Source organism: Euwallacea similis, chromosome 17 (assembly GCF_039881205.1).
Source record: "Euwallacea similis isolate ESF13 chromosome 17, ESF131.1, whole genome shotgun sequence".
Taxonomy (NCBI): Eukaryota; Metazoa; Arthropoda; class Insecta; order Coleoptera; family Curculionidae; genus Euwallacea; species Euwallacea similis.
Genome location: NC_089625.1, coordinates 1,828,124 through 1,853,175, shown reverse-complemented (window position 1 = coordinate 1,853,175; position 25,052 = coordinate 1,828,124). Strand labels below are relative to the sequence as shown.

Here is a 25,052-nt window from a genome sequence, read left to right as displayed (position 1 = left end):
GTTTTCAAAGAAATTTGGGGTTTAACTATAAACTCAAAATGACCTTTTTAATTCAACAATATTTATTTTTGTCAAAATACAATAGGTCACCTAAATACACAGAACTTTCAATAAAATAATAATAATAATAATAATTTACAATTATATCACCTTTAAGAAAGTCATTTAAATAAAAAAAGTCACTCTTATTCCATCTGCTTGTAATAACTCAAAATAAACTTATTGACATTACTATTAACAGTTCATGTTACATCACACTAAGAAGACCTTTGTAGTTTTCTAACCATCTCTAGTAGAAATCTTCTTTCACTTAGCCCCTATTTATCCAAGTCATAATTTTCAACAGAAAATATGCAATTCCCAAACCAGCTAAGATTTTCTCCTTTTGCAGCCTATTAACATTCTCTAATTCCAAGACCATTACACGACGATTTAGCTTTGCTAACTGTCTTCGAAGGTGAATAACCTCTTCAGCAGGAGTCAGGCAGTCACCTCCACCTAATGCAAATCATTTCTTCATGCTCACTTAAAACAAAAACTTACCTAAAGGTGGAATTGTTTGGTCTCTGAATGAGCCACTCATTGAGTATACAGAGTCATTTAAGTTGTGTTGTACTTTTGGCTTTGGTTTGACTATGGGCAGTTGGTCCTCTGGCTCAGAACCATCTTGATAATCTTCAAGGCCTGATTTTAATTTGTGGAAGAATTGAACATTATTTATCACTGATTTGTGTTACCAGGGAATGGGTATTTATCCAAGGTTAAAGTTCTAGGGGGAGTAGCAACCCGTGGCAAATTTGCTGGGTAGGGTTCAGAAGCAGACACTAGTAATGAGTTGTCAAAGGCGATTTCTCTAGGTGGCGCTCGGGTACCTACATCAAAAAACATTAACTAAAGAAAATATTTATGGGGCTTTGATAATTTATTTAAAGACTAACAAAATGAGGTGAAGTAACTGCATTTTCTTACCAACATGCTGATCTTGGCCGATCACCAATATCCGCTCAGGTACATGCATGTTGAAATTATCTCGCACCCAGGAACTCCGCACATCTCCATTTAGATCGTTACCAAAGCTAATTTTCTGGGGAACCTTCATTTTCTGGTTGATTTCCACCTTGAAATCTGCATCAGTCACAAATGCATCTTCTCCATAGTGGGAAGGACTACTGTTCGAAGACATTTTTTTCGATTTATTTGTGTTAAACCCGGTTATGAGGTTGAGATGGGTTGTTCTCAGGATTAATTATTAATGAGTCGACCTGATTTATGTCCTATAATTGGGATTTATCATTCTTGTTGATGTCAAAAAGGGATAAAATTTGTTGAAATTTACCTATTTCGAACTTAAACTGCGGACATTTTGAGTTATATTTCATGTCAATGTCAGTTGTCTAAGAATGTCACGGAGAGAACTGAACAGGTTACTTGTAGTATGTTCCGAATAACAGTTCTTGTTAAAAACGCTGAACCGAATCTCATAGTATGCCTAGGAAACTATAGATGACGCGCCGTGATGTTCAGAGAAACGGGGGGATACCAAGGCTGATTTAAATCGCTTCGAAAGCTAGTTCTCGTTTTTTAATTATTTTGTTTAAATAAAGTTTTATTATATTAAATAAGAGGATAAGTATCACACACATGACAAGAAGAACTGAAAAACTGTCGTCATAACTGAATTATTCTAAACTCTCTGCTTTACTTGACAATCCTGCTGGACGTTCCATTCAATCACTTTATCGAAACATTTTCAAATGTATTTTTTATTTTCTTTTTTCGGATTATATTAATAATTATTTATGTACAGGTAAATGTAAGTGTTTTTGACATAAGGGCAGAAAGACTAAATGATGGATAACCCCTCTAGGGAAATAAAGTTTTATATACAGGATGTCCCATTTAAAGCTGTGATTGAAGATTACTCTAAAACGGTAAGTTGTATGAAAAAAAGTTTCAAATTTGTCCAGTAAAGAGGGGAACATATCATGAAGATAGTGACTTTTAGTCAAAACGTCATTTTAAGGTAATTTTAAAGGCAACTTTTTTCAAATTAAAAAAAAAACATATTTTTGTACAAATCCTTGTAGACCTTCAAAAAATTAATATCTTTTATTTAAACATTTTTTTTATTAGACATTTTGCTGCAGAATTATCTTTGATTTTTGTCCAATTTTTGAAATAGTTGAAATTATTGTATTTTCTTTAAGTTTTGCAATGCATATTCTGTTTAAAACTCATAACAATCCTTCTATCTAATCAAAAAAAAATTCTTTATACAGGGTGTCCGTTTCTGGAGTTCAACTTTGGGTACCTCGGTAACCATAAAAGGTACGAGGTATGTTGATTGGTTTTTTTGGTCTAGGAGGAGGGGGTAAAGGTATTTTGCACAACTGATTGACATTAGAGGGTTATAATTTATGTACTTATTATACCCATTCAGTTAGGTTTTCAAATTTAGATCAAAGGGTATTTTGACTATCTTAATGGGGGGTCCTCTTTATTTTATTTACCATGATTACCTCTTACATACATTAATAAAAATATTCTCTTGAATTTAATAGGATCTTGTTTTGAAAATGATACTCTTCTGCCATGGAAATGCGCACTTGAGATGAGATGAGTGTTTTGCTGAAAAGTATCCTGATTTTTTCACAAAGATAAAATTGCTTGAATGAAAATAAGTGGACTTATGAAAAACAAGATGTCAATGGATTCAAGTGTGTAATTAATAATCCCACGATTTAGGTATAAGATATTATGATTCTTTATCATAAGATATTGTTCACACTTAAAATAGAGATATTAAGAAACTACTCTTCATTAGAGATAAAAATGACAAATTTAAATATTGAAGACTTCGAGAGCTTAAGTAACTTGAAATGCTACGGTTTTATCAGTATGTTACAATAGAAACTGTTATTAAATGAACAACAATATTCAGAGTTTTTGTCTCTAGAGCTCAACCATGGGGGTCTCGGTAAGCCCAAAAGATAGAAGGTCTGAAAAAATAATAAAAATGTTTTTAAAAATTTTAATTTATTTTGAATTTTTCCGAAAGTCATCAGAATTTTTGAAATTCTAAACCGGCATATTCTTGAACTCCAAATTGCGCAACTTTACCCCAAAAATGTAAAGAACTTAATTTTTTTGCATTTTTTTCAATAGCGAATTAAGCATTTTGGCTTTTTTGGGCATTTGATGCATTTTTTATAATCCAATGGTATCTATTTATCGCATTTTATTTGCTATTTCCTGATTTAAATTAAACGGTTTTTTATTACTTATAAAGCACCCACCTTAGCAACCTAAACATGCCCATTCAGTTAGGTTTCCAATTTAGATCAAAGGGCATTTTGACTATTTTAATGGGGGGTACTCTTTGCAATACACGGTGAACCGTAAACGTAGGCCCTCGATTCGCCAATTTTCTAATTATTTATCATTAAAAGTTGCGTGGAGAATAGGTAATAGATGAATCTATCCAAGGCATGCGTTTTCTTTAGCATTTCAACTTTTATTTGAAGAGTTTAAGACCTCCTTAGTGCCTGAGATACCGGGGGAACTTACTTTTTCTGTCAGGTATGACGTGGCACGTTTGCATCTCACTTGACATCCTTTTGATTGACTTTCGTATTCTGCGTAGATCTACAAGCGGGTCTTTAAGGCTAAACCTATAACTAAAACCTGCGAAGGCATTATCAATGTTTATTTCCTAGATGTTATTTACTTCGGTCGTTTGTAATTAAAATTTAAATTGATTGGTTTTCTTTAAGTACGACTACGTAAATGGCAGCTATCAGAACCTGCACAAGAGTGATTTTGATAAGAGTTTCCTGCGCTCCTATTTTTCTCTTTCACCCACAGGTTTTGCATAACAATAAAATCCGATTTATTGTCCACCAATTGGCTTAGTAGAGAGCGGCAAATTTGGATGTGATGCGGAACCTGCCCTTATGAAGTTACGGGTTTTTGAAATATGTACTAGCAAAGGACCCAAGGAAATTTCCTTGCTGGCAAGGTCGCCAAAAGCATGAAAAATCGGGATTTAAAGGGATTTTCCACCGCTAAAGAGAGAAGAAATCCGAACGAGATTGGAACTTCTTCACAGTTACAAAGTCTGAAGAAACCTCGGTAGGTGGCAAAATGTTTTATTTTTCGTTTTCATAAAATCCTACCAAACCCCTCGTTCTGTTACAAATTTGCCGCTTCAATCATTAGTGATTCCAACCAGGTTGATGATGTCAACATCACCGGACGCGAAACTGGATAAAATTTACATAAATTTTATCCAGTTTCGCGGAGAGTTCTACTTCACTTGCAGGCATCAAAATGAGGGCGCTTAGCATATACGCCATTATTGCCCTTTTAAGTGGCAGTTCTTGCAGTGGTGAGATTTTAGTCCCGCAATTCTTGAAAAACAAATATTCCAGCTTAGATTCCAGCCCCAACAGCGAGTAAGTTATTGCCCAATTTCCCTTGTCTTTTTTTGAAAAATAACTGCAAATTTTTCTCAAGCTACTTTACAAAAACCAAGTCCTCTTCTTATGGAGGTCCCCCCTCTTATGACCAATCAAGTATATCATTAAGCCAAGGTCGCTCTTATCACACATCAGGCGGTTCCTATTCCTCAGGTTTAACGGGCGAAGAGGCACTTTTAGGGAGGCCTCATAACAGCCTGAAAACCAAGACCAAGACCAAAACCAAGCATGGCGGAAAGTATAATGGGGGTTAGTTATTAGAAGAGGGTGGTTGGTTTTGCGGGTAATACAGAGGACATTTCAGGGTGTGCCGGCACCCCTCCGTCCCCCATGAATGCGGGAATGCGCTGCTCTTCTTATGGGGGCTGTCGCGCCGACTGTATTCCACAGTATCAGTTTCCAAATGGGAAAATCCAGGTGATGATAATTTGTCAGGATGGGCAGTGGCGAGTTTCGGACGAGCCTACTTGGGATGGAGTGCCATCGTGTCAACGTATGTGTTAAACTCCTTTTTGGTTCTACAGTATTATAAACTATTTAGAAACTGTAAACGTTCGTTTTCGGTGGAAGAAACGAGGGTTTATTCACTGTAGTGATTATCCTTTGTGAAAAGTATGTCAAAAACTTTGATTTTAGTTCTTTTACTGATAAATCCCTATAGTGATGCTTCCTCGCATTGAATTCCAGCGATATGTCTTCCGGAATGTCTCAACAATGGCATATGCCTGGCTCCCAATCAATGTCAATGCCCGGAAAATTTTTCGGGGCCCCAATGCCAATATGAGAACAAACCATGCCTGAATCCGCCTCAGTTGCCTAAGAACTCAAAAAGATCTTGTAGAGCCAAGTAAGTTGTCATGAACAATTCAAGAATTATGTATTTAAAAATACCCTCCATTTTGTTATTTACATTTTTCATGGGTTGTTTCGCGGGTTGCTAGGAAACACGTAGACACGCCTAGGAAAAGAATAAAGTCAAAATGGCCGAGAACTGTCATGGCGGTGGTGTCCATGATAGCAAAACAAACGTCCAACGTTAATATTTCTTGAATACCGGCCATTTTAAGTTCGTAAGAGAAAATGGTTAATCTGAGGAGGGAAGTCATCAAATTGTACCTTCTAATGTGCTGCCTCGTCCGAATATTTGAATGTAAAAATTAGGGTTTTTTATTATGTATTATGCCCATAATTTGCCATTTTTGACATATGTGACAGTTATTTGTGAGTTCCGGTTTAACCGGAAATGACCTCATCTTCTCTATTTTAAATATTCCAGATATTTTTACATATTTGAAAACAGCATAAAATTTCTTTTACGATAAGGACCGTTATTTTGTAAACATGGAGTTACTCTTTGAGCCACAGAAACAATGGTAGCCACTGATTTTAGTTCATTTCGAAACGGAAACACTTTGTTGCGGTTTCAATTATATGTAGTTTTTCAAGCTTTCTCGCATAGCTGACTTACCATTACTAGCTACTATATGTATAAGCGAATTTTTAAGAAACTGACAAAAAGCAGTCCAAGGTGATAAGTCTGGTGATCTAGCCGGCCGATTTTTCCCCATATTCTCAATATTTCAAGGAAACAATTGATCCGTGATCGACATCGACTTTTTTTTAAATGGAAATGACCCTAGAAAACCTGGCATACTAAGTTTGTCAGTCTAGTCACGGAAAACCCTTTATATGTATAGATGAATACACATATCATGCTCGTTCATATAATATTTTAACATATGAATATCTTTAACTACAGGCAGTGCACGATTGAGTGTCTACCAGGGCATCAATTTCCGGATGGGTCCTCAATTACCACCATGGTATGCAGTAACGGACTGTGGCTGCCTTCGAAGCCTCAATGGGGTGCTGTGCCCGACTGCAAAGGTAATTTTCATTTTTTGCGTTTTTTTAAGTAATTGCTACAGAAGAGGTTTCTCGCAGCAACTTGTTCCCCTCAATGCCTCAATGGTGGCTCCTGCTTATCGTTCAATGTTTGCCAGTGCCCGCAGGATTTTCGGGGGCCTCAGTGTCAATACAGTAAGTAATTTCTTAATAATCGCTATATCAATAAAAGTTACCACGATAACTTCCATGGAAGCTCAAACTGATTAAATTCTTTCCATGGTCATTCAACGGCAATGAATTATTTAAGAAAATATTCGGTTGTTTCCAGACTTTTTTGAAGTTGCGTATACCGACACCAAAACCGCAATGCAGTAGATAAGTTTCATAGGTTTTGGACATTCATGGAAACTTATTATTCTTCTTCGATCATAAATTTGGGTCATCTTTAGGGCGTTAAACACTTACTATGAAATAATAAATATCGAATCGAAACACAAGGAAAACCTCAGAGGTTGATAATTACACATTCAATTTTTAGGTGCTAGTGCGTGCAGCGCCAAACAACTCCAATTCAATGGAGGGTACAACTGCTCAGGAGACATGGATTCTTTCAGTTGCTCCATCTCCTGTCCCGAAGGAATTTCCTTCCAATTTCCCCCAGAGCCCAAATACACCTGTTTTTACTCACAAGGGCAGTTTCTACCCAGCCCTCAACCGCAATGCGTTTTTCGTAAGCCCCTATAGCACAAAATGTTAAAACTATTTCTTCAGCCAATTCTTTTACATTAGCGGGGAATTTTGAGGTGATCTCGCATGGCTCAAGCTCCCATCAGCAGTTTCAAACAGGGAAGTTTGGGGGAGAGGAGAGGGGGCAATATTTCACTTCAGCGCACAGGCCTGATGAACAGGAGGTTGAAATTTTTAAGCAGAAAATGATTCACCATGGTTTTCCAGCAAAATTACCTGAAACAATCATAAATGAGGTGGATCAAATACTGGTGGTGCCTACCATGTCTTACGGTGAAAGTGAGAGCAACGTTATTGATCTGGTGCCGAAACCTGGGTCATGCTTCACATGGGGCGGATCTCACTTTAAAACCTTCGATGGGAAGATCTTTAGGTATTATAAAGAATCGCGATTCGCCTTGGAAAGCAGGTTTTTTCCTCTATAAGCATTGGACAAAGGCATTTAAAGCGGATGCGCTAAATTTCTCTGAAAAGTTTACATTTTCCAAATGTTTAAGTTCACTGCAGGGCATTTGTAAATTTCGGCCACTGTCCATTATTTATAGAGAACTTGACCTTTTTATTTTAATTCCAAAGTTTCGCAGCTTTGAGTCCAAATGTCCCCACGTCCTCCTAAAAGATGCCATAGACAACACTTTCAGCGTAATCGTTCAAAACCATCCATCCTGCTTTAATCAAGATCCTAACAACTGCTACAGGGTGATTAAAGTATTCGTGCGGGATCGACAGTACTTTCTCAAACGTACAGGTAATAAATAAAAAAATACATTTCAACAAGATTTTAACTTTATAAACGTAAATCTCAGAGGATGGATCTCCGGTTTTTGCCACCTCTAAGAAGATCCTGCCAATTCCCGGTCAGTTGCCAGGGCTGAGGGTTACGGTGATTGGGAGTTACATTGTTTTATCTTTGGACGCTTTGGGATTGGTGTTGAAATGGGATGGAAAGCTGCTGCTTCACGTGGAGGCCCAAGCGAGCATGTGGAATCGAACTGAAGGGCTTTGCGGAAGAATGGATGGGGACAAATTGGACGATTTTATCACCAAAGAAGGCCTCCCTGCAATGAGCGTATCTAGTTTAGCTGCCAGCTGGTTGGTGGATGACCTAGAAGGTCTGTGTTTAATATAAAATACAATTTCAAGTTATAAACGAAAATCATGAAATTTGTTTTTTCTAGAACCGTGCAACGACAGCCCAATAGAAATTCAATCTTGTGGCCCCGATTTGACTATAGAAGCCGGCGATTTTTGCGCCAAACTCTTCTCCGAATTTAAGTTCAGGCCCTGCACTCAAGTACTTTCACCATAATAAACCTTTTTTGTAAGCTAGAGGGTAAATTTGCAGGTTGTAGACGCAATTTCTCTGCTAGAATCGTGCAAGTCTGATTACTGCTCCTGCAAGTCTCAAGACAAATCTGTGTGCGTTTGCGATACTTTCGAAGTTTACGTTAAGGATTGTCAGCATAAAGGCGTTAAGGGTGTGACGGGATGGAGAAGTGAAAACTTATGCCGTAAGGTTTTTTAAAATAAGAAAGTTATAATTTTTTCGAACTGAGCGATAGTTACATCGAAACTGGCAATAGCAATCGCTTTTACGGTAAAAATTTACTGAAAATTAGTACTAAATCGAAGTGTCCATGTATAAAAATTTTTAAAAAATTCAGTTTTTCTAATTTTCGTTTTTTTTTACTAAAGTGAGCTGAAAATTTTACTCTGCAAAAATGATTCATTTTCGCTTTAGACAATGTTTCTTTTGCTTCTGGCTTGAATTTCAATTATTTGTTTTAGCAATGAAATGTGAGGGAGGTCAAGTGTACATGGCGTGCGCCCCTGAAAAGGGTCATCAGATGTGCGGAGCTGTTTCAGTGCCTCGTGAAAACCAGGAGGAATGTCTTGAGGGATGTTACTGTCCTGAGGGTGATCAGCAACTAAAAAATCACCAAAACCAAATATTTTATGCAATATTTTGCAGGAACCGTTTTGCACGAGAACAAATGCATTACAAAGGACCAGTGCCCCTGTAGATTGAGGGGGAAAAGCTTCCCTCCCGGGACGTCAATCCCCAAAGAGTGTAACACGTGCACTTGCAGCAACGGAGAATGGGATTGCACCCAGGTATAAAAACTTCCTAAGTTTAAATAAATTAGTTGAAATCAATCTTATTAAATTCTAGGTCTCTTGCGGGGCTAGATGTGCGGCAGTAGGCGACCCTCACTACATTACTTTCGACGGCAAGTCTTACGATTTTATGGGCCAATGCTCCTACTATTTGGTAAAAACAGAAAATTTCACGATTGAGGCCGAAAATGTGGCATGTGCAGGAGCCATTTCCCAAGCCATGAACTTCCCAGTGAGCATAGCCTCCGGTAAGGACTATAAATAGCGCTTTTTTCACCGGAAAACATGTGGATTTTGCAGGTTTGCCATCGTGCACCAAAACCGTTACCGTTAAAATGAATGAACAAACTGTGAAGCTGAAACAAAACATGGATATTGTGGTCAATGGGAGAGATGTTACCAAGGTTCCATACTCAATTTCTGGGATTACCATTAGGGCGGTTTCGTCCATATTTTTACTGGTAGGTGAGAAATAATCCGGTAATTTCTTTATTTTATGGAAGACCGTTAATTAAAGTTAAAACTCCCAACAATTGTTGCCTTTGATGACGACATTAGTCGAGATTTTGTTCGACAGTAGTGTACCATTTCGGCCGTGCTTGTGGGTAGTTTATTCTGAAAATAAGATAGGAACAAAATATTTTTGCCTTAAAATTCCAAGCGACCCGAGTCAGATGACATTACGCATTGCGTTATTTTCTCAAATAACTCGAAATCGGTTACGGACATGAAAGAAACGCAAAATCAAACAAGTTGTTTGGCTCTGCATTTCTTTCAATCATCAAATCATCCTGTTCACTTTATTTGGAATAATTATATGCATCCTAAAGCTATGCTCAAAATATGTCTTAAATATCTAAAAAACCGTAGGAGTTATAAACAAAAAACTAAAAGAATGTGAGTTCTTTTTGATGCTGTTTTGGAAGCATGACAGTGTCGTAAAGCTGTTGTTATGATTGCGAAATTCAGCGGAATCGAAAAATAATTATTATAATAACTACCCAATTAAAAAAAAAACTCAATTCCAGGTGGAACTGATGAATGGTGTTAAAGTATGGTGGGATGGCGTGACTCGGGTCTACATTGATGTGCCGGCATCCCTTCATGGCCTCACAAAAGGCCTTTGCGGCACATTTAACGGTAACCAGAAAGACGACTTTGTCACCCCCGAAAACGATGTAGAACACTCCATAATCCCCTTCGCCAATAAATGGAAAACGTCGGAAAAATGCAACGATGTACCGGACGCGTTGACCACCCACCCTTGCGATCTCAACTTGCACAACAAAGCTGCGGCCGAGAAATATTGCTCGAGAATCAAGTCGGATTTGTTCAAGCCTTGTCACTGGTACTTAGGACCAATGTCAATTTTAACTGCAAGCTAATTTCTTTGAAACTAGCTTAATGTTAAAATCAACACTACTATTATAACGATAATATAAAATGCAGGCATGTGGATCCAGAGAAATACCACCAGGATTGTCTTTACGATATGTGCGCATGCGAGTTTCAAGTGTCCAGGTGTTTGTGTCCTACAATGGCAGCGTACGCAGCGGAATGTTCTAGAAGCGGTAAGGTCGAAATTGTTGAACCCCTTTTCCGATATAATGAAGTATTTCAGGCCTGGCAATCGACTGGAGGAATGAGGTGAGGGAGTGTGGAGTTCACTGTCCTGGAGGACAAAAGTATCAGTCTTGTGGCAATTCCTGTACCAGAACTTGCGATGACTTGTCTTTGAATCCGGATTGCAAACCGCAGTGCGTGGAGGGGTGTAATTGCCCCGAAGGAGAAGCTTTAGGTCAGCTAATCTGACAACTCAAATCGGCCTCTCTCATTAATCTATCAACATATTCCTATTCTTCACTGACAACATATAGATGATAACGGGGAATGTATTCCCATCGGTCAATGCAAGTGCTATCAAGAGGGTCTAGATTTCCAAGCGGGCTACAAAGAGGTGCGACCAGCATCTCACGGCGTTGAACTTTGCACCTGCCTCAAGGGGCTCTGGTCCTGTCACCTGGCAACCGAGGAGGACGTGCGATCCTTTCCCAGGGCACACGATTTGAAGGCCAAATGCAACTCTTCCAGGTGAGGCTTTCTCGTTTAGCAGGCTTTGCGGTAGTTTGGGAGTTGTAGGAACTTTGAATTTACCACTTGTGAGGACGTAGAGCCGGTTACGTGCAAGAACATGCACACCAACGAGCATTTTTCGCCCACAGTATGCCACGCTGGGTGTAAGTGCAAAGAGGGTTATGTGTTGGATAGTAAAAACAAGAAGTGTGTGAAACCCAATGAATGTCCTTGTCATCATGGGGGAAGGAGCTATAAGGAGAAGTCTATTGGTGAGTGAAATTCCAAAGAAGAGAAATTTGGAAGTTTTTTGCGGTGGTTTTAGTTCAAAGCGACTGCAATACTTGTACCTGTAAAAACGGGAAATGGCAATGCACTGAGAGGCAGTGCACTGCTGAATGTTCAGCCTGGGGGGATTCGCACTATAAAACCTTCGATGGTAAATACTTTGACTATCAAGGTCAATGTGACTTTATGTTGGCCAAAGGCAGCTCTGGCACTGATTCCTTTGACGTTACAATACAAAATGTGCCTTGCGGCTCTTTGGGAACAAGCTGCTCCAAGAGCGTTACCCTCCGGTAAGCGATGTTCAACCTAAAGCGCTATTCTTGAACATTTCTTTCTAGAGTTTCGCTAGGAGGGGAGGTGGAGTCCTTCACTTTGAACAGAGACAAAACAATCCCCCGATTAGTTTCCAAGAAGCTGATCACAATAAGAGAAAAGGGGGTGTTTGTGATTATGGAAGCGCCAGACTTGGGGCTATTAGTTCACTGGGATAAAGGTATATCCAAGTTTTTTCAATGTTTTTTTTTTGTAACTAAATTTTATTTAGGTACCAGAGTGTATGTGAAAGTGGACCCTCGTTGGAAGGAGAAGATCAAAGGGCTGTGCGGTAATTACAATGATAATCAAGCAGACGATTTCCAGACCCCTTCGGGGGGCCTCGCAGAGGCCTCGGCCAGCATTTTCGGAGACTCCTGGAGGTATTCTAAGTCCTTAAATGTTTTAAAATCAGTAATTTTAATATTCAGAAATGTGCAGGTTGCAAAACTATTGCCCTGAGGCGTTGGAAATAAAGGATACCTGCGTCGAAAACCCGGAAAGACGCGTGTGGGCCTTAAAGAAATGCGGAGTTTTGAAAAGTTCGATATTCGCGCCTTGTCATTCAGAAGTGCCCCTGGAGGACTTTTTTGACAGGTGCGTTTAAGACTCTAATAAACAGTTTTTAAACTGACCCGGATAGCAATATGAATGCTGTTAAATTGCCGAATATTCGTTTCAAATTACTTGTGCTACGTCTCCCTAAGATATTCCATTGACGTAGCTGGCATGTCCCTCCTTTTAATTTTTACTCAAACGCGACGACACGGGAAAATACCTCTGTCCTTTTTAGTCCTGAGTTTTGCAGCGTAGTTGTAGAATTTTGTATACTTTTGCTTTTTTGGGGGGTGACGGAAGCCGAGGGATTGCTAGCAGGCAATATGAGGCCAAAATTGCGGAAGCTTTTACATTTGTTGTTAGAAAATCATAACGCTGCTAATTAACCTTCACTGCTTATTTTGAAGGTGTGTGTTTGACGCATGCGCCTGCGACCAAGGTGAGGATTGCCAATGCCTGTGTACCGCTTTGGCCGCCTACGCTCAAGAGTGTAACAATCGAGGAGCGCCGGTCAAGTGGAGGAGCCAAATGCGATGTCCGATGCAGTGCGATCAGCGTTGCGCCGAGTACCAGCCCTGCATAAGGTTTTTTCCCGTTTCCTTTGCGTATTGAGTTGTTTTCAATGAAAAATTCCAGCACTTGTCCTCACGAAACGTGCGACAATCTCATGGTTAACGACAAGTTAAGCAAGAGCTGTAGCGAGGACGCGTGTATTGAGGGTTGCAGCCCGAAACCTTGTCCGCCGGATCACGTGTACCTCAACGAGTCCTACATCGAGTGTGTGCCGAGAAATATTTGCAAGCCTATTTGCATGGGTAAGAAATCACTTTGCGCATAACGAATTAATAATCTCTTTGGATTTAGAATTCGAAGGCGTGGTTTACTACGAGGGTGATTTAATGCAAGAAGACGACTGTCACTCTTGCTACTGCTCCAGAGGGGAGAAAATCTGCAAGGGGCAGCCTTGTAGCTCGACTGAAGTGCCCGTTTTTGCTACAACTGTGCAGCAGGAACAGGACGTTCAATGTTTGGACGGATGGAGTGCATGGATTAATCAAGATCTTAAAGAAAAATTTAAAATCAAATTATCAGACATCGAACCTCTGCCTTCGGCTATAATCCTCAATAACCTGAAAGACTCCAGCAAATGCGGGATAAATGAGATGGTTTCTATTGAGTGTTTAACCATTGACGGGAAACATCCAAAAGAATTAGATGTGGACGTTGAGTGTAGTTTGGAGCGGGGTCTAATTTGCCAGTAAGGCATTTTTGCATATTGCTGTACATTTCCTTATATTAATAACTTTGTTTAGATCTACAGACCCTGAAAACCCATGTCCAGACTTTAAAATTCGAGTCCTTTGCCAATGCCAAGAAATTTCAACAACCCCCATTATCGCTCCTAATTGTGACCTAAATATTCCCAATCAGGAACATCCATCAGATTGTCATAAGTTTCTTCAATGCTCTCCATCATCTACAGGATTGGAATTGGTAGAGAAAACCTGCGGTTCTGATATGTTTTACAATCCGGAGACCATGATCTGCGACTGGGAAGAGAGTGTGATTAAAATCAAGCCTTCCTGCAAGCCTAAATGTCCTCCGGGGATGGTGCATGAGGAATGCGCAATAGAATGCGATAAACTCTGCGCTTACTACCTGTTTATAGTGCGAGAAAAGGGGCTTTGTATCGAGGGGACCAAGTGCGAAGCCGGCTGCATTTCTGCTGAGAAACACACAAAGTGTCCCAAAGGTAAATATATTAAATAAGCAAATTTTGAAATAGTTATCCCGACATCTAAACCTTCCAACGAAGTGAAACGTAGAAAACTCATATTTTCAAAATTTTTTCGTTGAAATCTACACATTTTGAAACTGTCACTATGTTGTGAGGGAACATTAAACAATACTAGTTGACATATGTCATAAAGGTGACGATCTGTCTTTATTTTATGCGCATATTTTAATCAAAGTCTCAGACAAGACAAGGATAAAATACGATGTGTGATCATTTTTAGCCTTTCTATGGCATTTTATAGAATCTCTCAAACTTTATATGCGTTTGAATAAAAACCTTTGTTTTCAGGTCATTTATGGCTGAATGAAAACACTTGCGTGGTCAAACACGACTGTATGTGCATCAGCGACAAGGATAAACCGGTTAAACCTGGACAAGTGGTAACTGAGGACTGCAAAGAGTGTCAATGCGTGGAAAATTCTTTCTCGTGCAGCTCTTCTCAGTGCAAAGAGGAATTTCAGGAGGAGAAGCAATCCAAGGGAATACCTTCGAGTACGACGGAATCGTATTTGGTGCCCTCCGTGTCACCACCTCCAGAATGTTCAGGAGACAGGTGAGAACAGCTGTTTCAGTAGATATTCAATCACAAAACATAAAAAAGACCCTGAAGATCGAAAAGAACATAATATTAATTTGATTGTAATGACACATGTCACAGTCGTACAACATTTCATATTTTCACTTAGATTCACTAAAATTCGGCTTGATCGAGTCACCTTCACTTTAAATTCTTTCTAACAACTTTGTTGAAATCGCATGGAAAAGACTTATGTAACTAATATAAATTAAATTAATATAATTTTCTGAAGAACTCAGCCAAGTTTCTAATACACCATTTTTCCTGTTTTTGAGAATATCAGAGGATGTAGTTGGTCAATGCGCACCTTCTCAAAAGAATAGTAGGTGAAAAATGTGATATTTCGATTTTTTTTTTCAACAGTTTTTTAAAAATTGTAATATGATTTTAGCATATTAAATGTGTCAAAATTAAACATCAAAACTGTCAAAATCATGTAGGGGCGTTACCATATTTTCAAGCAGTCCTATGAGTGATCAAAAAAATGAACGGATTTTTTCTTTTTAAATTTGTGGTATTTAAATAAGTAAGAAATTTGATATACTTTGAACACGAAATTCCTTACGTATTAAATTTGAAATTTCAACGATATCTTTTAATTCCAGGTTTGTAAATCTTATCCAAGGGGACCAACCCCTTCCAGATAGCGCCTTCAGTGCCAGCAGCTCCCTGAGCCCCCTCTTTGGCCCCAATAATGCCAGAATTGATAATAACAAAATTAGCGATAAATCAGGGGGTAGTTGGGCACCCCAAAATACTAACCCTGTAAGTAAATAAAACAGTTCTTTTTGCGCCTTTTCACGTGGATTTTCAGGACCAATATTTAGAAATTAACTTCGGCCATCAAGAACCCATATACGGTATAATCATCAAAGGAAGTCCTTTGTATGACGAATACATTACCAGCTTTCTGGTTCTCTACAGCCCAGATGACAGTTCCAATTTCTACTATGTTTTGAACCAAAAAATTCCACCACGTCCGCAAATATTCCGAGGCTCAGTAGATGCATTTTCGCCTGTAAAACAAATATTTTCCACCCCCTTTGAAGCAACAAGGGTACGCATTAAACCTCGAACGTGGAATAATGCGATTTCACTGAGGATGGAGATTTTGGGGTGTTCAGAGGAGGAGCCTACTACCACCCCGTTTTATGAGTTTTTAACCACACCCTTCAAGGTCGCTCTTTGCGACGATCAAATGGGGCTTAGTAATGGACTGTTGGTCGATCAGCAGATTAGGGTTAGTTCTGAGGCGTCAGAGGAAGTTGGGAAAAAACAAATAAGGTTCGATACCGCGTAATTTCAAAGAAAAATGTCTGCATAAGCGTTTTTATAGATTAAACAGCGATTCTTCGTGGCAACCTTTAACCAATTCCATGACTGAATGGGTGGAATTTGATTTCTTGGAAAAGAGAAACATTACGGCAATTGTCACTAAAGGTTGTATGAGTAAAATTAGCACAAATCGTTTAATATAACAAACATACTTTAGGAGGTGACAAAGGGTGGGTGACTGCCTTTTCTGTGAAATATTCCGTTAACGCACTAGACTGGAATCCGCTGCTGGATGAAAAGGGCGAAAATGAGAAAGTGTTTTTGGGCAATTTCGACAGTAATTCGCCCCAAGTCAACAGCTTTCATATCGCAATAAGCGCGCGGTAAATCTTTTTGAAAATCTGAAGATACACAGCTAAAATCGCCTTTTAGGTATTTGAAAATACTGCCTTTAAAATGGCACAATACCATTCAACTGCGTGTAGAGGTTCAAGGGTGTTTCAAGCCGTATCCTGAGGTAATTGTACTTTCTACAACGCCTTCTCCTAGTTACCCTTGCAACAATTGTCCGGGAGTGATTACGGAAACATTAGAAATAGAAGCTTGCAGGTAAGTTAATGAATAAGTAAGTCAGCTCAGCAAGGATTGACATTTAAAATAAGATATTTTTTGCAATTTTCAACGAACTAAACGGCGTATTTTTAGATGTTTGGATGACCAATGGTTCGACGGTACCAAATGCGTGAACCGCACTCAATGCCCCTGTATGGTGGGCCATATAGCCTACGAAGTGGGTTCGGTTTTTGAAAAGGAGGACTGTTCTGAGTGCATTTGCAAGCTGGGAGGAGTAGAACACTGTACTGCTAAACAATGCGGACCATGCAAAGAGGGTTTGAAGAGCACTGTAACAGGTACTTGCCGCTGCGTATGTCTGCCATGCCCTGCTGACTTTGTTCTATGCCCCCGAAGCAACATCTGCATTCATTCCACGCTGTGGTGCAATGGAGTTCAAGACTGTCCTGACGATGAAGTTGACTGTAAGTTTTTTCAACTTTTGTCATTTATTTTTGATGATTAAATCCAGGTGCAACTCCCCCACCTCTAACGACGACTACCACAAAGAAACCGGAGGCTTGTCCTCTGGTGGAATGTCAAAAAGGTTTTTCTAAGGTTTTAGAGAAGGCTGTAGTGGATAAGGAAGAATTTATGGCCGTCTATAGATCTCCAATGCTCAGTGGAGCGTGTAAGTACAATTTTCAAATGTTATACGTGGAAATTAAGGCTTCATTTTAGTTCCAATTAAGTCCAAATTAAGTTCTAAAAAGAGCAAAATTGCAAAAAAACAGAATTTCCTGGCTCTGCCTCTCAAAGAAGTGGAAGAGGAGCTGATTTGTCCAGAGTTTAAGTGCGTTAACGACAAACCGCCTCCCAATTATATTCACATCGTGGAGGAGTGTCCAAAAGTGGTGTGTCAACCTGGTTTTATCCCGGTGCTTGACAATTACGGCGATGCAAAGACCAAGACGTGCCCAACGTAAGCATTACGAGTTATAAGCGTTAAATCTTAAATCTTTCTTTCAACGTTTCTTCAAATCTGATGGAAAAAATATGTTTTTTGTTTCGTTCAAAAAGTCGTGATTTTTCATGTATTTATTGTTGGAAAATTGAGTGTAGGAAGTAGTTTAAATTCATATTTTTTTCGCTCTCCTTGGTTCATATCGAAAAACACAACCGTGTACCAGTAACATTTCGTATCATATGTAAGTAAAACAATCCCTAAAAAAGGACTAAAAAGATTACCTTGACGACGGCTTCACCATTTTCGAATTTCAAATTGGGATGTATAAATGGTTGCCTATACACATGTGAAAACATTTGCATTTAAACCATCGACGCACTATTTTAAAGACCAGCAATGAAGTAGCCGAGATATAAAAGAATGGAAGTGGTTTGGACAGGAACGCGATTTTGCCCAATTCATTTTATTGATTCTTTCTTATTGGGTATTATTTCGTGTTTTTTTTAGTTACTCTTGTTATCCTCAACCGCCTCCGGACACCATTTGCAACGTAACCGGACGCACCTTCAACACATTCGACGATACCGAGTTCAAATATGATATTTGTAATCACGTTATTGCGCGCGATTTATCAGAGCAACAGTGGACGATTTCTTTAAGGAAGAATTGTATCGGAGGGATTTGCTCTAGAGATATGGTGATTGTGCACCATGGGGACGAGATAATTATTCGGTCAGATTTGACGACTAAATATAATGGATACGATTACACAGTGGATCAAATAAAGAATTTGGGAGCGCACAACAAGGGCTTTAGCGTTAGCCAGTTGGGCAGTACCTTGCTATTCGTATCGAAGCGGTTTGGGTTCTGGATAATCTGGAATAAATTGGGGAATGTTAAACTGGGAGTTGCGCATAAGTTGATGAGGAAAGTGGATGGTTTGTGCGGGTATTTCAATGGTTATCCTGAGGACGATAAAAGGAGACCTGATGGGGCTGCGGCGAGGACTACTGCAGATTTTGGGAATAGGTAATATTTTATTATTTTGGAAAAGAAACTATTAAATAAATTCGACATTTAGCTGGGCTTTGAGTCAGGATCAGCCGGAATGGTGCGAAGCCAAAGCGTGCCCCATGCATATACAGAACAATGCCTGGGATACTTGCAATAAAGTCAAGTAATTTTGTGAAAATTTATTAATTTAAAGATCTTTGACTAACCAAATTTCAGAGAACAACCATTGAACCAATGCGCCAAAAGTCTGGACATTGAAGCTTTTGTATCCAGATGCCTAGACGCTACTTGTGCTTGCCTAGAAAAGGCTGAGGGCAATCATACAGCAGAAGAAGAATGCAGATGCGGGGCTATGCAAAATTTCGTAGTCGATTGTCTATCTGCAGATACAAATATTGATTTATCCGATTGGAGAATGCAGCATGATTGTCGTGAGTAGTGAAAAATTGCATTTTGAACCCGTTTTAATGAGGAGTTTAGCCGCCTTCTGTGATCCGCCGCTGGTCTACCATGACTGCTATCAGAGGAAATGCGAGCCTACCTGCGAGTCTATTGCCGATCCTGATATTTGCCCCAAAGTGTCAAAAATGTGCTTCCCTGGGTGTTATTGTCCTGCAGGTGAGTAAAAATCTCTGTAAACGGCATAGAGCAAATCTAATTTGAATTGATAGCAATTGTCAAACTAGATATTCACGATAACCACTGAGATTTTTTATTCTTTGTTTTAATTTCGACAAAATTGTTATGATTAACTGTACTGGAGAATTCATTATCTAAATTACCTTGCAGGCCACGTGAAAAAAGCTAACACTTGCATAAAACCGTCAAGCTGCCGAGATTGTGAGTGCAATGTATTGCCGCATCTTCAATATATCACCTACGATAACAGCAATTTTACTGTGAACGGAAATTGCGTATATGTCATGTCCAGGGATGAGCCTGTCGGCGAAGAAAAGGAGCATAAGTGGCAGGTAAAAGAAAAATGACAATTGGGAACTAAAACCATCGATGGGTGTGCTGTAAAACGGAAACGATGCAAGAAATACCAGTACAAAATCGTAGTCTCAAATAACATTAATTTAACATCATCTTGTCTTCATTTTGCTAGCGAGACTTCCCATATCGTCACTCTTTTAAGGTTTTAATAACGAACCATCCGTGCAAAAATAAACCGGACAAAATGTGCGTGGGCAAAGTAACGATCCTGTACCAAGGTCGTAAAATTCATATTTTGGTGGACTACTACAGGAACAAGTTGAAGCTAATCGTAGATAACGAGAGAGTGGCTGATTTCGAAGAGCTCGAGAATTGGGCTAAAATGCGGGAAACCTCGGCCAAACATTTGAAGATGCTTTTGACGGACGTGCAAGTGGAGGCAAGGAAAATATTAAATTAATGGCTACTTTAATGTTTAATACAGGTTTCAGTGTACTATCCCTCCCTCGGAGTATCCGTGAAGGCACCCTCTCATAAATACGGAGGAAAACTTGAAGGTAACAGTTTTAAGAATACTTTAAAGTGTAGGTGTAATGTTTGTTTGCAGGATTATGCGGTGATTGCAACAAAAATCCTAATGATGACATTCGAAATGGGCCCTTCGATGGTCACCCAGGGGGGAAACCCAAAGATATCAACGATTTTGCCCTCAGTTGGTAAGTTTCCAATAATATTGCATGATGTAGGATTACACCAAGCACTCTGAAAATTTATTTATTGTTACAATTTTGTCACGTTCTATTTGCTCTTGAGCCCCCGACGTGTTTTGTTCATTCCGGCCAAAATGTTCAAATGTGGAAGTATCTAAAGAGGGGGAGAGTTTTTCTATCTTAGTTTTGTTTATGTATCAAGTGCATGCAGCACAGAATACAATCGCACCTTTCTCAAGTACACAAGACCATTCAATGGTCATGTTTACTCCGCAATTATGACAATATCTTTTTATTAATCTTTCTTTAGGCTTTACGAGCATTTGCCGGGTGGACAGACGCGCGCCGAATGCGCGAACAAACTGGAGGAAAAATGCCCCGAAGTCCCGCCCAAAGACGACCCATGCACGAGGCTCTTGGACGACAAAATATTTGGACAAGTTAGACACTTTAATCAAATAATTTTCCCTCTTAATTTCGATGCGTTAACAGTGCCTCAACGTCATGGATCCCTCCCTCTTTGTAGACTGGTGCAAAAAGGACACTTGCGGCAATTTTCCGGATTTATCATGTGCTGCAATTGAGGCGTTCGCGCGGGATTGTGCGGCCCAAGGCTTTTGCATTAATTGGAGAAATGAACACTGTCCAACACCGGTAAAACTCACTTCTCCTAGTTGTAACCGAATATTTAAAGTACATTTTAGACGTGTCCTTCGGGACTCAGCTACAATCCCTGCGCTAAAAAGAAGCAGGAGACTTGCGATGACCTAAAAAATACGGCAGCAACTCTCAACATGAGGGTTTCTAGCGTTAGTTTGATTGATGGCTGCTTCTGCCCCGAGGAGAAGGTTCTTTTGAATGAAACTTGTGTAAAGCCAAAAGACTGCGAGGTGTGCGACGAGGAAGGACATCATCCAGGGGATGTGTGGAAAAAGGATAAGTGTACTACGTGCAAATGCGAAGGTACTTCCCTGAAATGCGAGTCTCAATTCTGCGCGGGCAAGGAAACTGTTTGCGAGCGAGGGTAGGTCGTAATTGGTTGGTTTTTTAGGGTAGTTTTTATCATCTATGATTTCAGATATAATCCAGTTAAAATCCCGTCTAAAGAAGAAAGTTGTTGCGATAAATACGCCTGCGGTTAGTGTTTTTGATGAGTATTTAGTTTTTAGTAATTGAGAAACGTTTTAGTTGTCGAGCCAACTGACGGACCCACCTGCGCGACTCCTCAGAAGTTGGTTTGCGCTGAGGATCAAGTGCTCAAATTGGACACAAAACCGAACGGTTGTCAAACGTTTATCTGTGAGTGTAAAGCGAGAGATGAGTGCGATTTATTAGATCTCACTACCGAGGAACCGTTGGAGCCTGGAATAGAGAGGGAGATAGATGATAATGGCAAGTTAAAAATTACTCAATTCGTATTAGTTCAGAATATTAAAGGGTGATATATATTTTTTATTTATCTTTTCAAAAAACTATTCAGAATTCATTTTATTTAAATTTTTGAAATCGGCATATAGAGTTCCGTCTCTTAAAATAATTATACGCCTTATAAACACATACATATATGTTTGTAAACTGATACATTTTTTAAATTATTCAATCCGTGATTTCCGAAATTTTCTTATCTAGGTTGTTGTCCTCGAATCAAGCTTGTGTGTAACAAGGAAAATTGTGCGAAAACGCCGGCGGAGTGCCCGCAATATTACACACTTAAGAAGGAACACGTCACGGGCAAATGTTGTCCCTCGTTCGTGTGCGAACCGCCTGAAGATAAATGCATCTTCGAAACGGGGTATGGAGCTGCGGAGGCAGGCGGGGAAAATGAACTTTCAAGGCGAGTAAAGAGTGAATAAATTTTCAAAAGAAAAAATTGAAATTGAAGATTTAAATTAAATATTCACTTCAAAACATTTGCACATTTCAGATACGAGAAGCAGAAATTATTAAAGCCGGGCAATGACACGTGGCAAGACGGACCTTGCAGAGAATGTCAATGCATTCTAGCCACTCCAGGTAACTACCAAGCGACTTGCTCGAAAACTGACTGTCCCTCTTTGGAGTCTCATGAGGACCATGCAGACTACATACTAAAGCAAATCCTAGTGCCCAATCACTGTTGTCCCAAAGTCGAACGTTCCGCCTGCAAATTCCAAGGGGAAATACATCAAATTGGGGAGAAGTGGCAGCAAGAAGGCGACTATTGCAAGACGTACAGTTGCGTGAAGAGTGATAAAGTTCGCCTGGAGACCTCCATTGAAAGCTGTAACGAACGAGTAAAAACACCTTAAGGCAGGTTAAATTGATATTAATCAATCATGCGTTTCAGAAGTGTAATTCCGGATTCAAATATATAGAGCCCACTCAGGAATGCTGCGGAAAATGTGCTCAAGTGGCCTGCGTAGTGGGAGATATGGTACGCCAAGTAGACGAACATTGGAACTCTTCAGATCACTGCACCAATTACTTTTGTTTATCCCTTAATGGTTCTGTAAGTTCTCACAATAATTCTTATATTTTGCTAAAGTTGTTTTAACAGCTCCAAGTAGAAGCGGTCAAAATCAATTGCCCCCAAGTTACTAAAGAAGACCTGAAGAACTTCGTGTACGAGTCATATCCGGTAGATGGGGAGTGTTGCCACAGACATGAGGCAGTGGCCTGCAAAGTTGGCAAAGCGATCTATAAAATCGGCGAAACTTGGCCTTCTCCCGATGGGGATAAATGCAGGAACGTCACTTGTATTCGAAAACAGCAATCGAGCGAGCTGGTGCAGCAGGAGTCGATTGAGAGCTGCAAGAAGGATTGTCCTATGGTAACGCCTGGCTCTTATTAGTTAACTTCATTGATCAATATCGTTAAATCTATGCTATTTAATGTAATTAACGCACATTCAAGGATATTGTTCAATTATATCCTTTTCATTCAAGGTGAAAAGCATATTTGCTTTTGGTTGACTAATAAGAACGCGACTTAAAGCTACAATTGTTTGAGTCTGAACGTTGTAAGAAGGATACCACTACGTTATTATATTCCTATTTAACTGTGTGGTAAAACGACGACGTAGCTGTGTTTTTCTTGCAGCATTCAGATTCTAATGCTCTGAAAATGTTTTCCCATAGGGATGGGAGTATATAGCATCATTAGAAAATCAACAGTGCTGTGGCGAGTGCGTGCAAGCTTTCTGTATCATAAACGAAGACCTCAAACAGCCTAACGAAACGTGGAAATCCGAGGACGGTTGCGTGACTTACTCCTGCGATAACTTGGGTAAACACTAGGTTTTTGTTTACTAAACATTCAACACACAGGGAGATGTTATAGGTGGTCAACTACTCGTTTCCAGCCACCACGAATCTTGCCCTTCCCTGAACGACTGTCCAGAGGAAAATGTCTACACCAAAGGCTGTTGCCAATATTGCAATGTCACCACTGGCCAGGAGATGAGTGAGTCGTTTCATGCCTCATAAATAAATTTATAATAATCGGGTTATTTTTCAGACCTGTGCAGTCCTCAGGCATTACAACCAAACAAAACTATGGGATTAATCAAAGTCCATCGTGCCAAGAATGGAATATGCGTCAACAGGGAACCGATCAAAGACTTCAATGAGTGTGTTGGCACTTGCCACTCCTCCACCTTTTTTAATATTAGTAAGGCCTGTAAGTGACAAAAGTCATATAAATTGTTTTTTTTCTTTTAGAGAGTGGGCTCCACGAATCCGTCTGTTCTTGTTGCCAGGCGACCGACTATCGGTCGCTGAAAGTAGATTTGGTCTGTGAGGACGGATATAAGTGGGTCAAAAAGGTGGCGGTGCCTTCCAAGTGCGGCTGCAGATCCTGCGAGGGAGCTGCCACCTCCTACGTTAACAATCCCACCGGGGCTCCTTTTTAGCGTTTGAATGTAAGTACAATTTCTCCGTTTAATTAATTTTAAGAGGTAGTTTTTTCACCATTGTTAAGATGATTGCTATTTACTTGACAACGGCAAAGGCGATTTTTCTTAGTTAAATAATTATATCACCGTATATTACAAAACTGTTTGTTATAAATGACAGTATTCTCATTACTTTTTCAAGTCTAATATACATGTCTTCATACAAATCTAATAATTAATTGTTTTTATCCGTTGGTAACACAGCAACAACCGAAAATAGTCCGAAATGAAACATCGAAATCATCATATTACCCGAGGAACAATTCCATAAAAACTGTATTGCCTCATAGATTTCCAGAAATTTTAAGGCTGCAGCAAAAACATACGAGAACTTTTCTATATGTTTCGAATTAGGGCTTAACTTCGAAATTATGTCCCTATATAAACGTTAGATGATTATAATAAAACATAGAATATGTGGTACATTTAACGATTAATTGTTAACTATTTGTCAGTGGAATATGAATATAATGGCCCTTCCCGTAATAAAGTCATGTACAAAGAATCTTCTTGTATTTAATCCTTCGAGTTTATTTTTTCAGCTTATGGTAGATAAAGCAAATGGTTAATAGACGAAGGATTACAGATATTTCTGAAATTGGAGCAACTAAAATTTTTCTGGTCAAAATTTTCATTTGTGCGAAAATTGTTTTTTCTCATAGAACATGGCCGTAGACAATTATGCGCGAAAAATAAGCAAAAAATTAAGATGCTCCGATTTGGCTTTGCATATTTACATGTTGGCAGTACATGTTAATTTGCAAAGGTCGAACACAAATATGATAACTTTTTGCGTGATCATGATATTTTTTGGACCACAAAATCGAAATCTTACGATTCAAAATTTTTCTCTACCATATCAGTTGTATC

General features: G+C 39.3%; 2 protein-coding genes across 2 annotated transcripts; one reads left to right on the top strand and one right to left on the bottom strand.

Moving 5' to 3' along the window:
• Window positions 1–42: 42 nt before the first annotated feature.
• Tango11 (transport and golgi organization 11) lies at window positions 43–1,336 on the bottom strand. The gene is made up of 4 exons (XM_066398235.1): window positions 970–1,336; window positions 738–872; window positions 544–684; window positions 43–498 (listed from the first exon to the last, which is right to left on the bottom strand). Exons 1-4 carry the CDS (start codon window positions 1,181–1,183, stop codon window positions 311–313), a joined length of 678 nt encoding a protein of 225 aa, XP_066254332.1. The 5' UTR covers window positions 1,184–1,336; the 3' UTR covers window positions 43–310.
• A 3,282-nt stretch (window positions 1,337–4,618) lies between these two features.
• Hml (Hemolectin) lies at window positions 4,619–24,670 on the top strand. The gene is made up of 59 exons (XM_066398476.1): window positions 4,619–4,727; window positions 4,783–4,971; window positions 5,166–5,325; window positions 6,238–6,365; window positions 6,423–6,518; window positions 6,865–7,056; window positions 7,116–7,446; window positions 7,658–7,821; window positions 7,880–8,185; window positions 8,252–8,367; window positions 8,419–8,584; window positions 8,862–8,990; window positions 9,046–9,188; window positions 9,247–9,439; window positions 9,492–9,652; window positions 10,220–10,539; window positions 10,641–10,762; window positions 10,813–10,989; window positions 11,069–11,282; window positions 11,331–11,536; window positions 11,590–11,842; window positions 11,891–12,045; window positions 12,097–12,247; window positions 12,306–12,461; window positions 12,830–13,006; window positions 13,059–13,237; window positions 13,287–13,680; window positions 13,736–14,175; window positions 14,509–14,773; window positions 15,403–15,562; window positions 15,612–16,081; window positions 16,134–16,237; window positions 16,290–16,455; window positions 16,505–16,681; window positions 16,778–17,109; window positions 17,157–17,315; window positions 17,366–17,606; window positions 18,099–18,620; window positions 18,673–18,768; window positions 18,822–19,036; window positions 19,086–19,223; window positions 19,395–19,576; window positions 19,744–19,980; window positions 20,026–20,098; window positions 20,149–20,257; window positions 20,562–20,691; window positions 20,744–20,905; window positions 20,956–21,275; window positions 21,330–21,388; window positions 21,440–21,643; window positions 21,881–22,085; window positions 22,176–22,524; window positions 22,578–22,739; window positions 22,788–23,060; window positions 23,368–23,515; window positions 23,570–23,692; window positions 23,747–23,899; window positions 23,950–24,149; window positions 24,387–24,670. The coding sequence occupies exons 2-58, from the start codon at window positions 4,809–4,811 to the stop codon at window positions 24,138–24,140; spliced, it is 11,517 nt and encodes a 3,838-aa protein (XP_066254573.1). The 5' UTR covers window positions 4,619–4,727; window positions 4,783–4,808; the 3' UTR covers window positions 24,141–24,149; window positions 24,387–24,670.
• Window positions 24,671–25,052: the final 382 nt, after the last annotated feature.

What these genes read in the sequence shown, in the direction of transcription:
- Tango11 (XM_066398235.1), bottom strand. Translation starts at nt 1,183, where the DNA reads ATGTCTTCGAACAGTAGTCCTTCCCACTATGGAGAAGATGCATTTGTG. An exon ending in CGGCCAAGATCAGCATGTTG is followed by an intron (nt 873 to 969) that starts GTAAGAAAATGC and finishes TTTTTGATGTAG; the next exon opens with GTACCCGAGCGCCACCTAGA. An exon ending in CCAAACAATTCCACCTTTAG is followed by an intron (nt 499 to 543) that starts GTAAGTTTTTGT and finishes GATTTGCATTAG; the next exon opens with GTGGAGGTGACTGCCTGACT.
- Hml (XM_066398476.1), top strand. Translation starts at nt 4,809, where the DNA reads ATGAATGCGGGAATGCGCTGCTCTTCTTATGGGGGCTGTCGCGCCGAC. An exon ending in TGGAGTGCCATCGTGTCAAC is followed by an intron (nt 4,972 to 5,165) that starts GTATGTGTTAAA and finishes ATTGAATTCCAG; the next exon opens with CGATATGTCTTCCGGAATGT. An exon ending in TTGTTCAAGCCTTGTCACTG is followed by an intron (nt 10,540 to 10,640) that starts GTACTTAGGACC and finishes TATAAAATGCAG; the next exon opens with GCATGTGGATCCAGAGAAAT.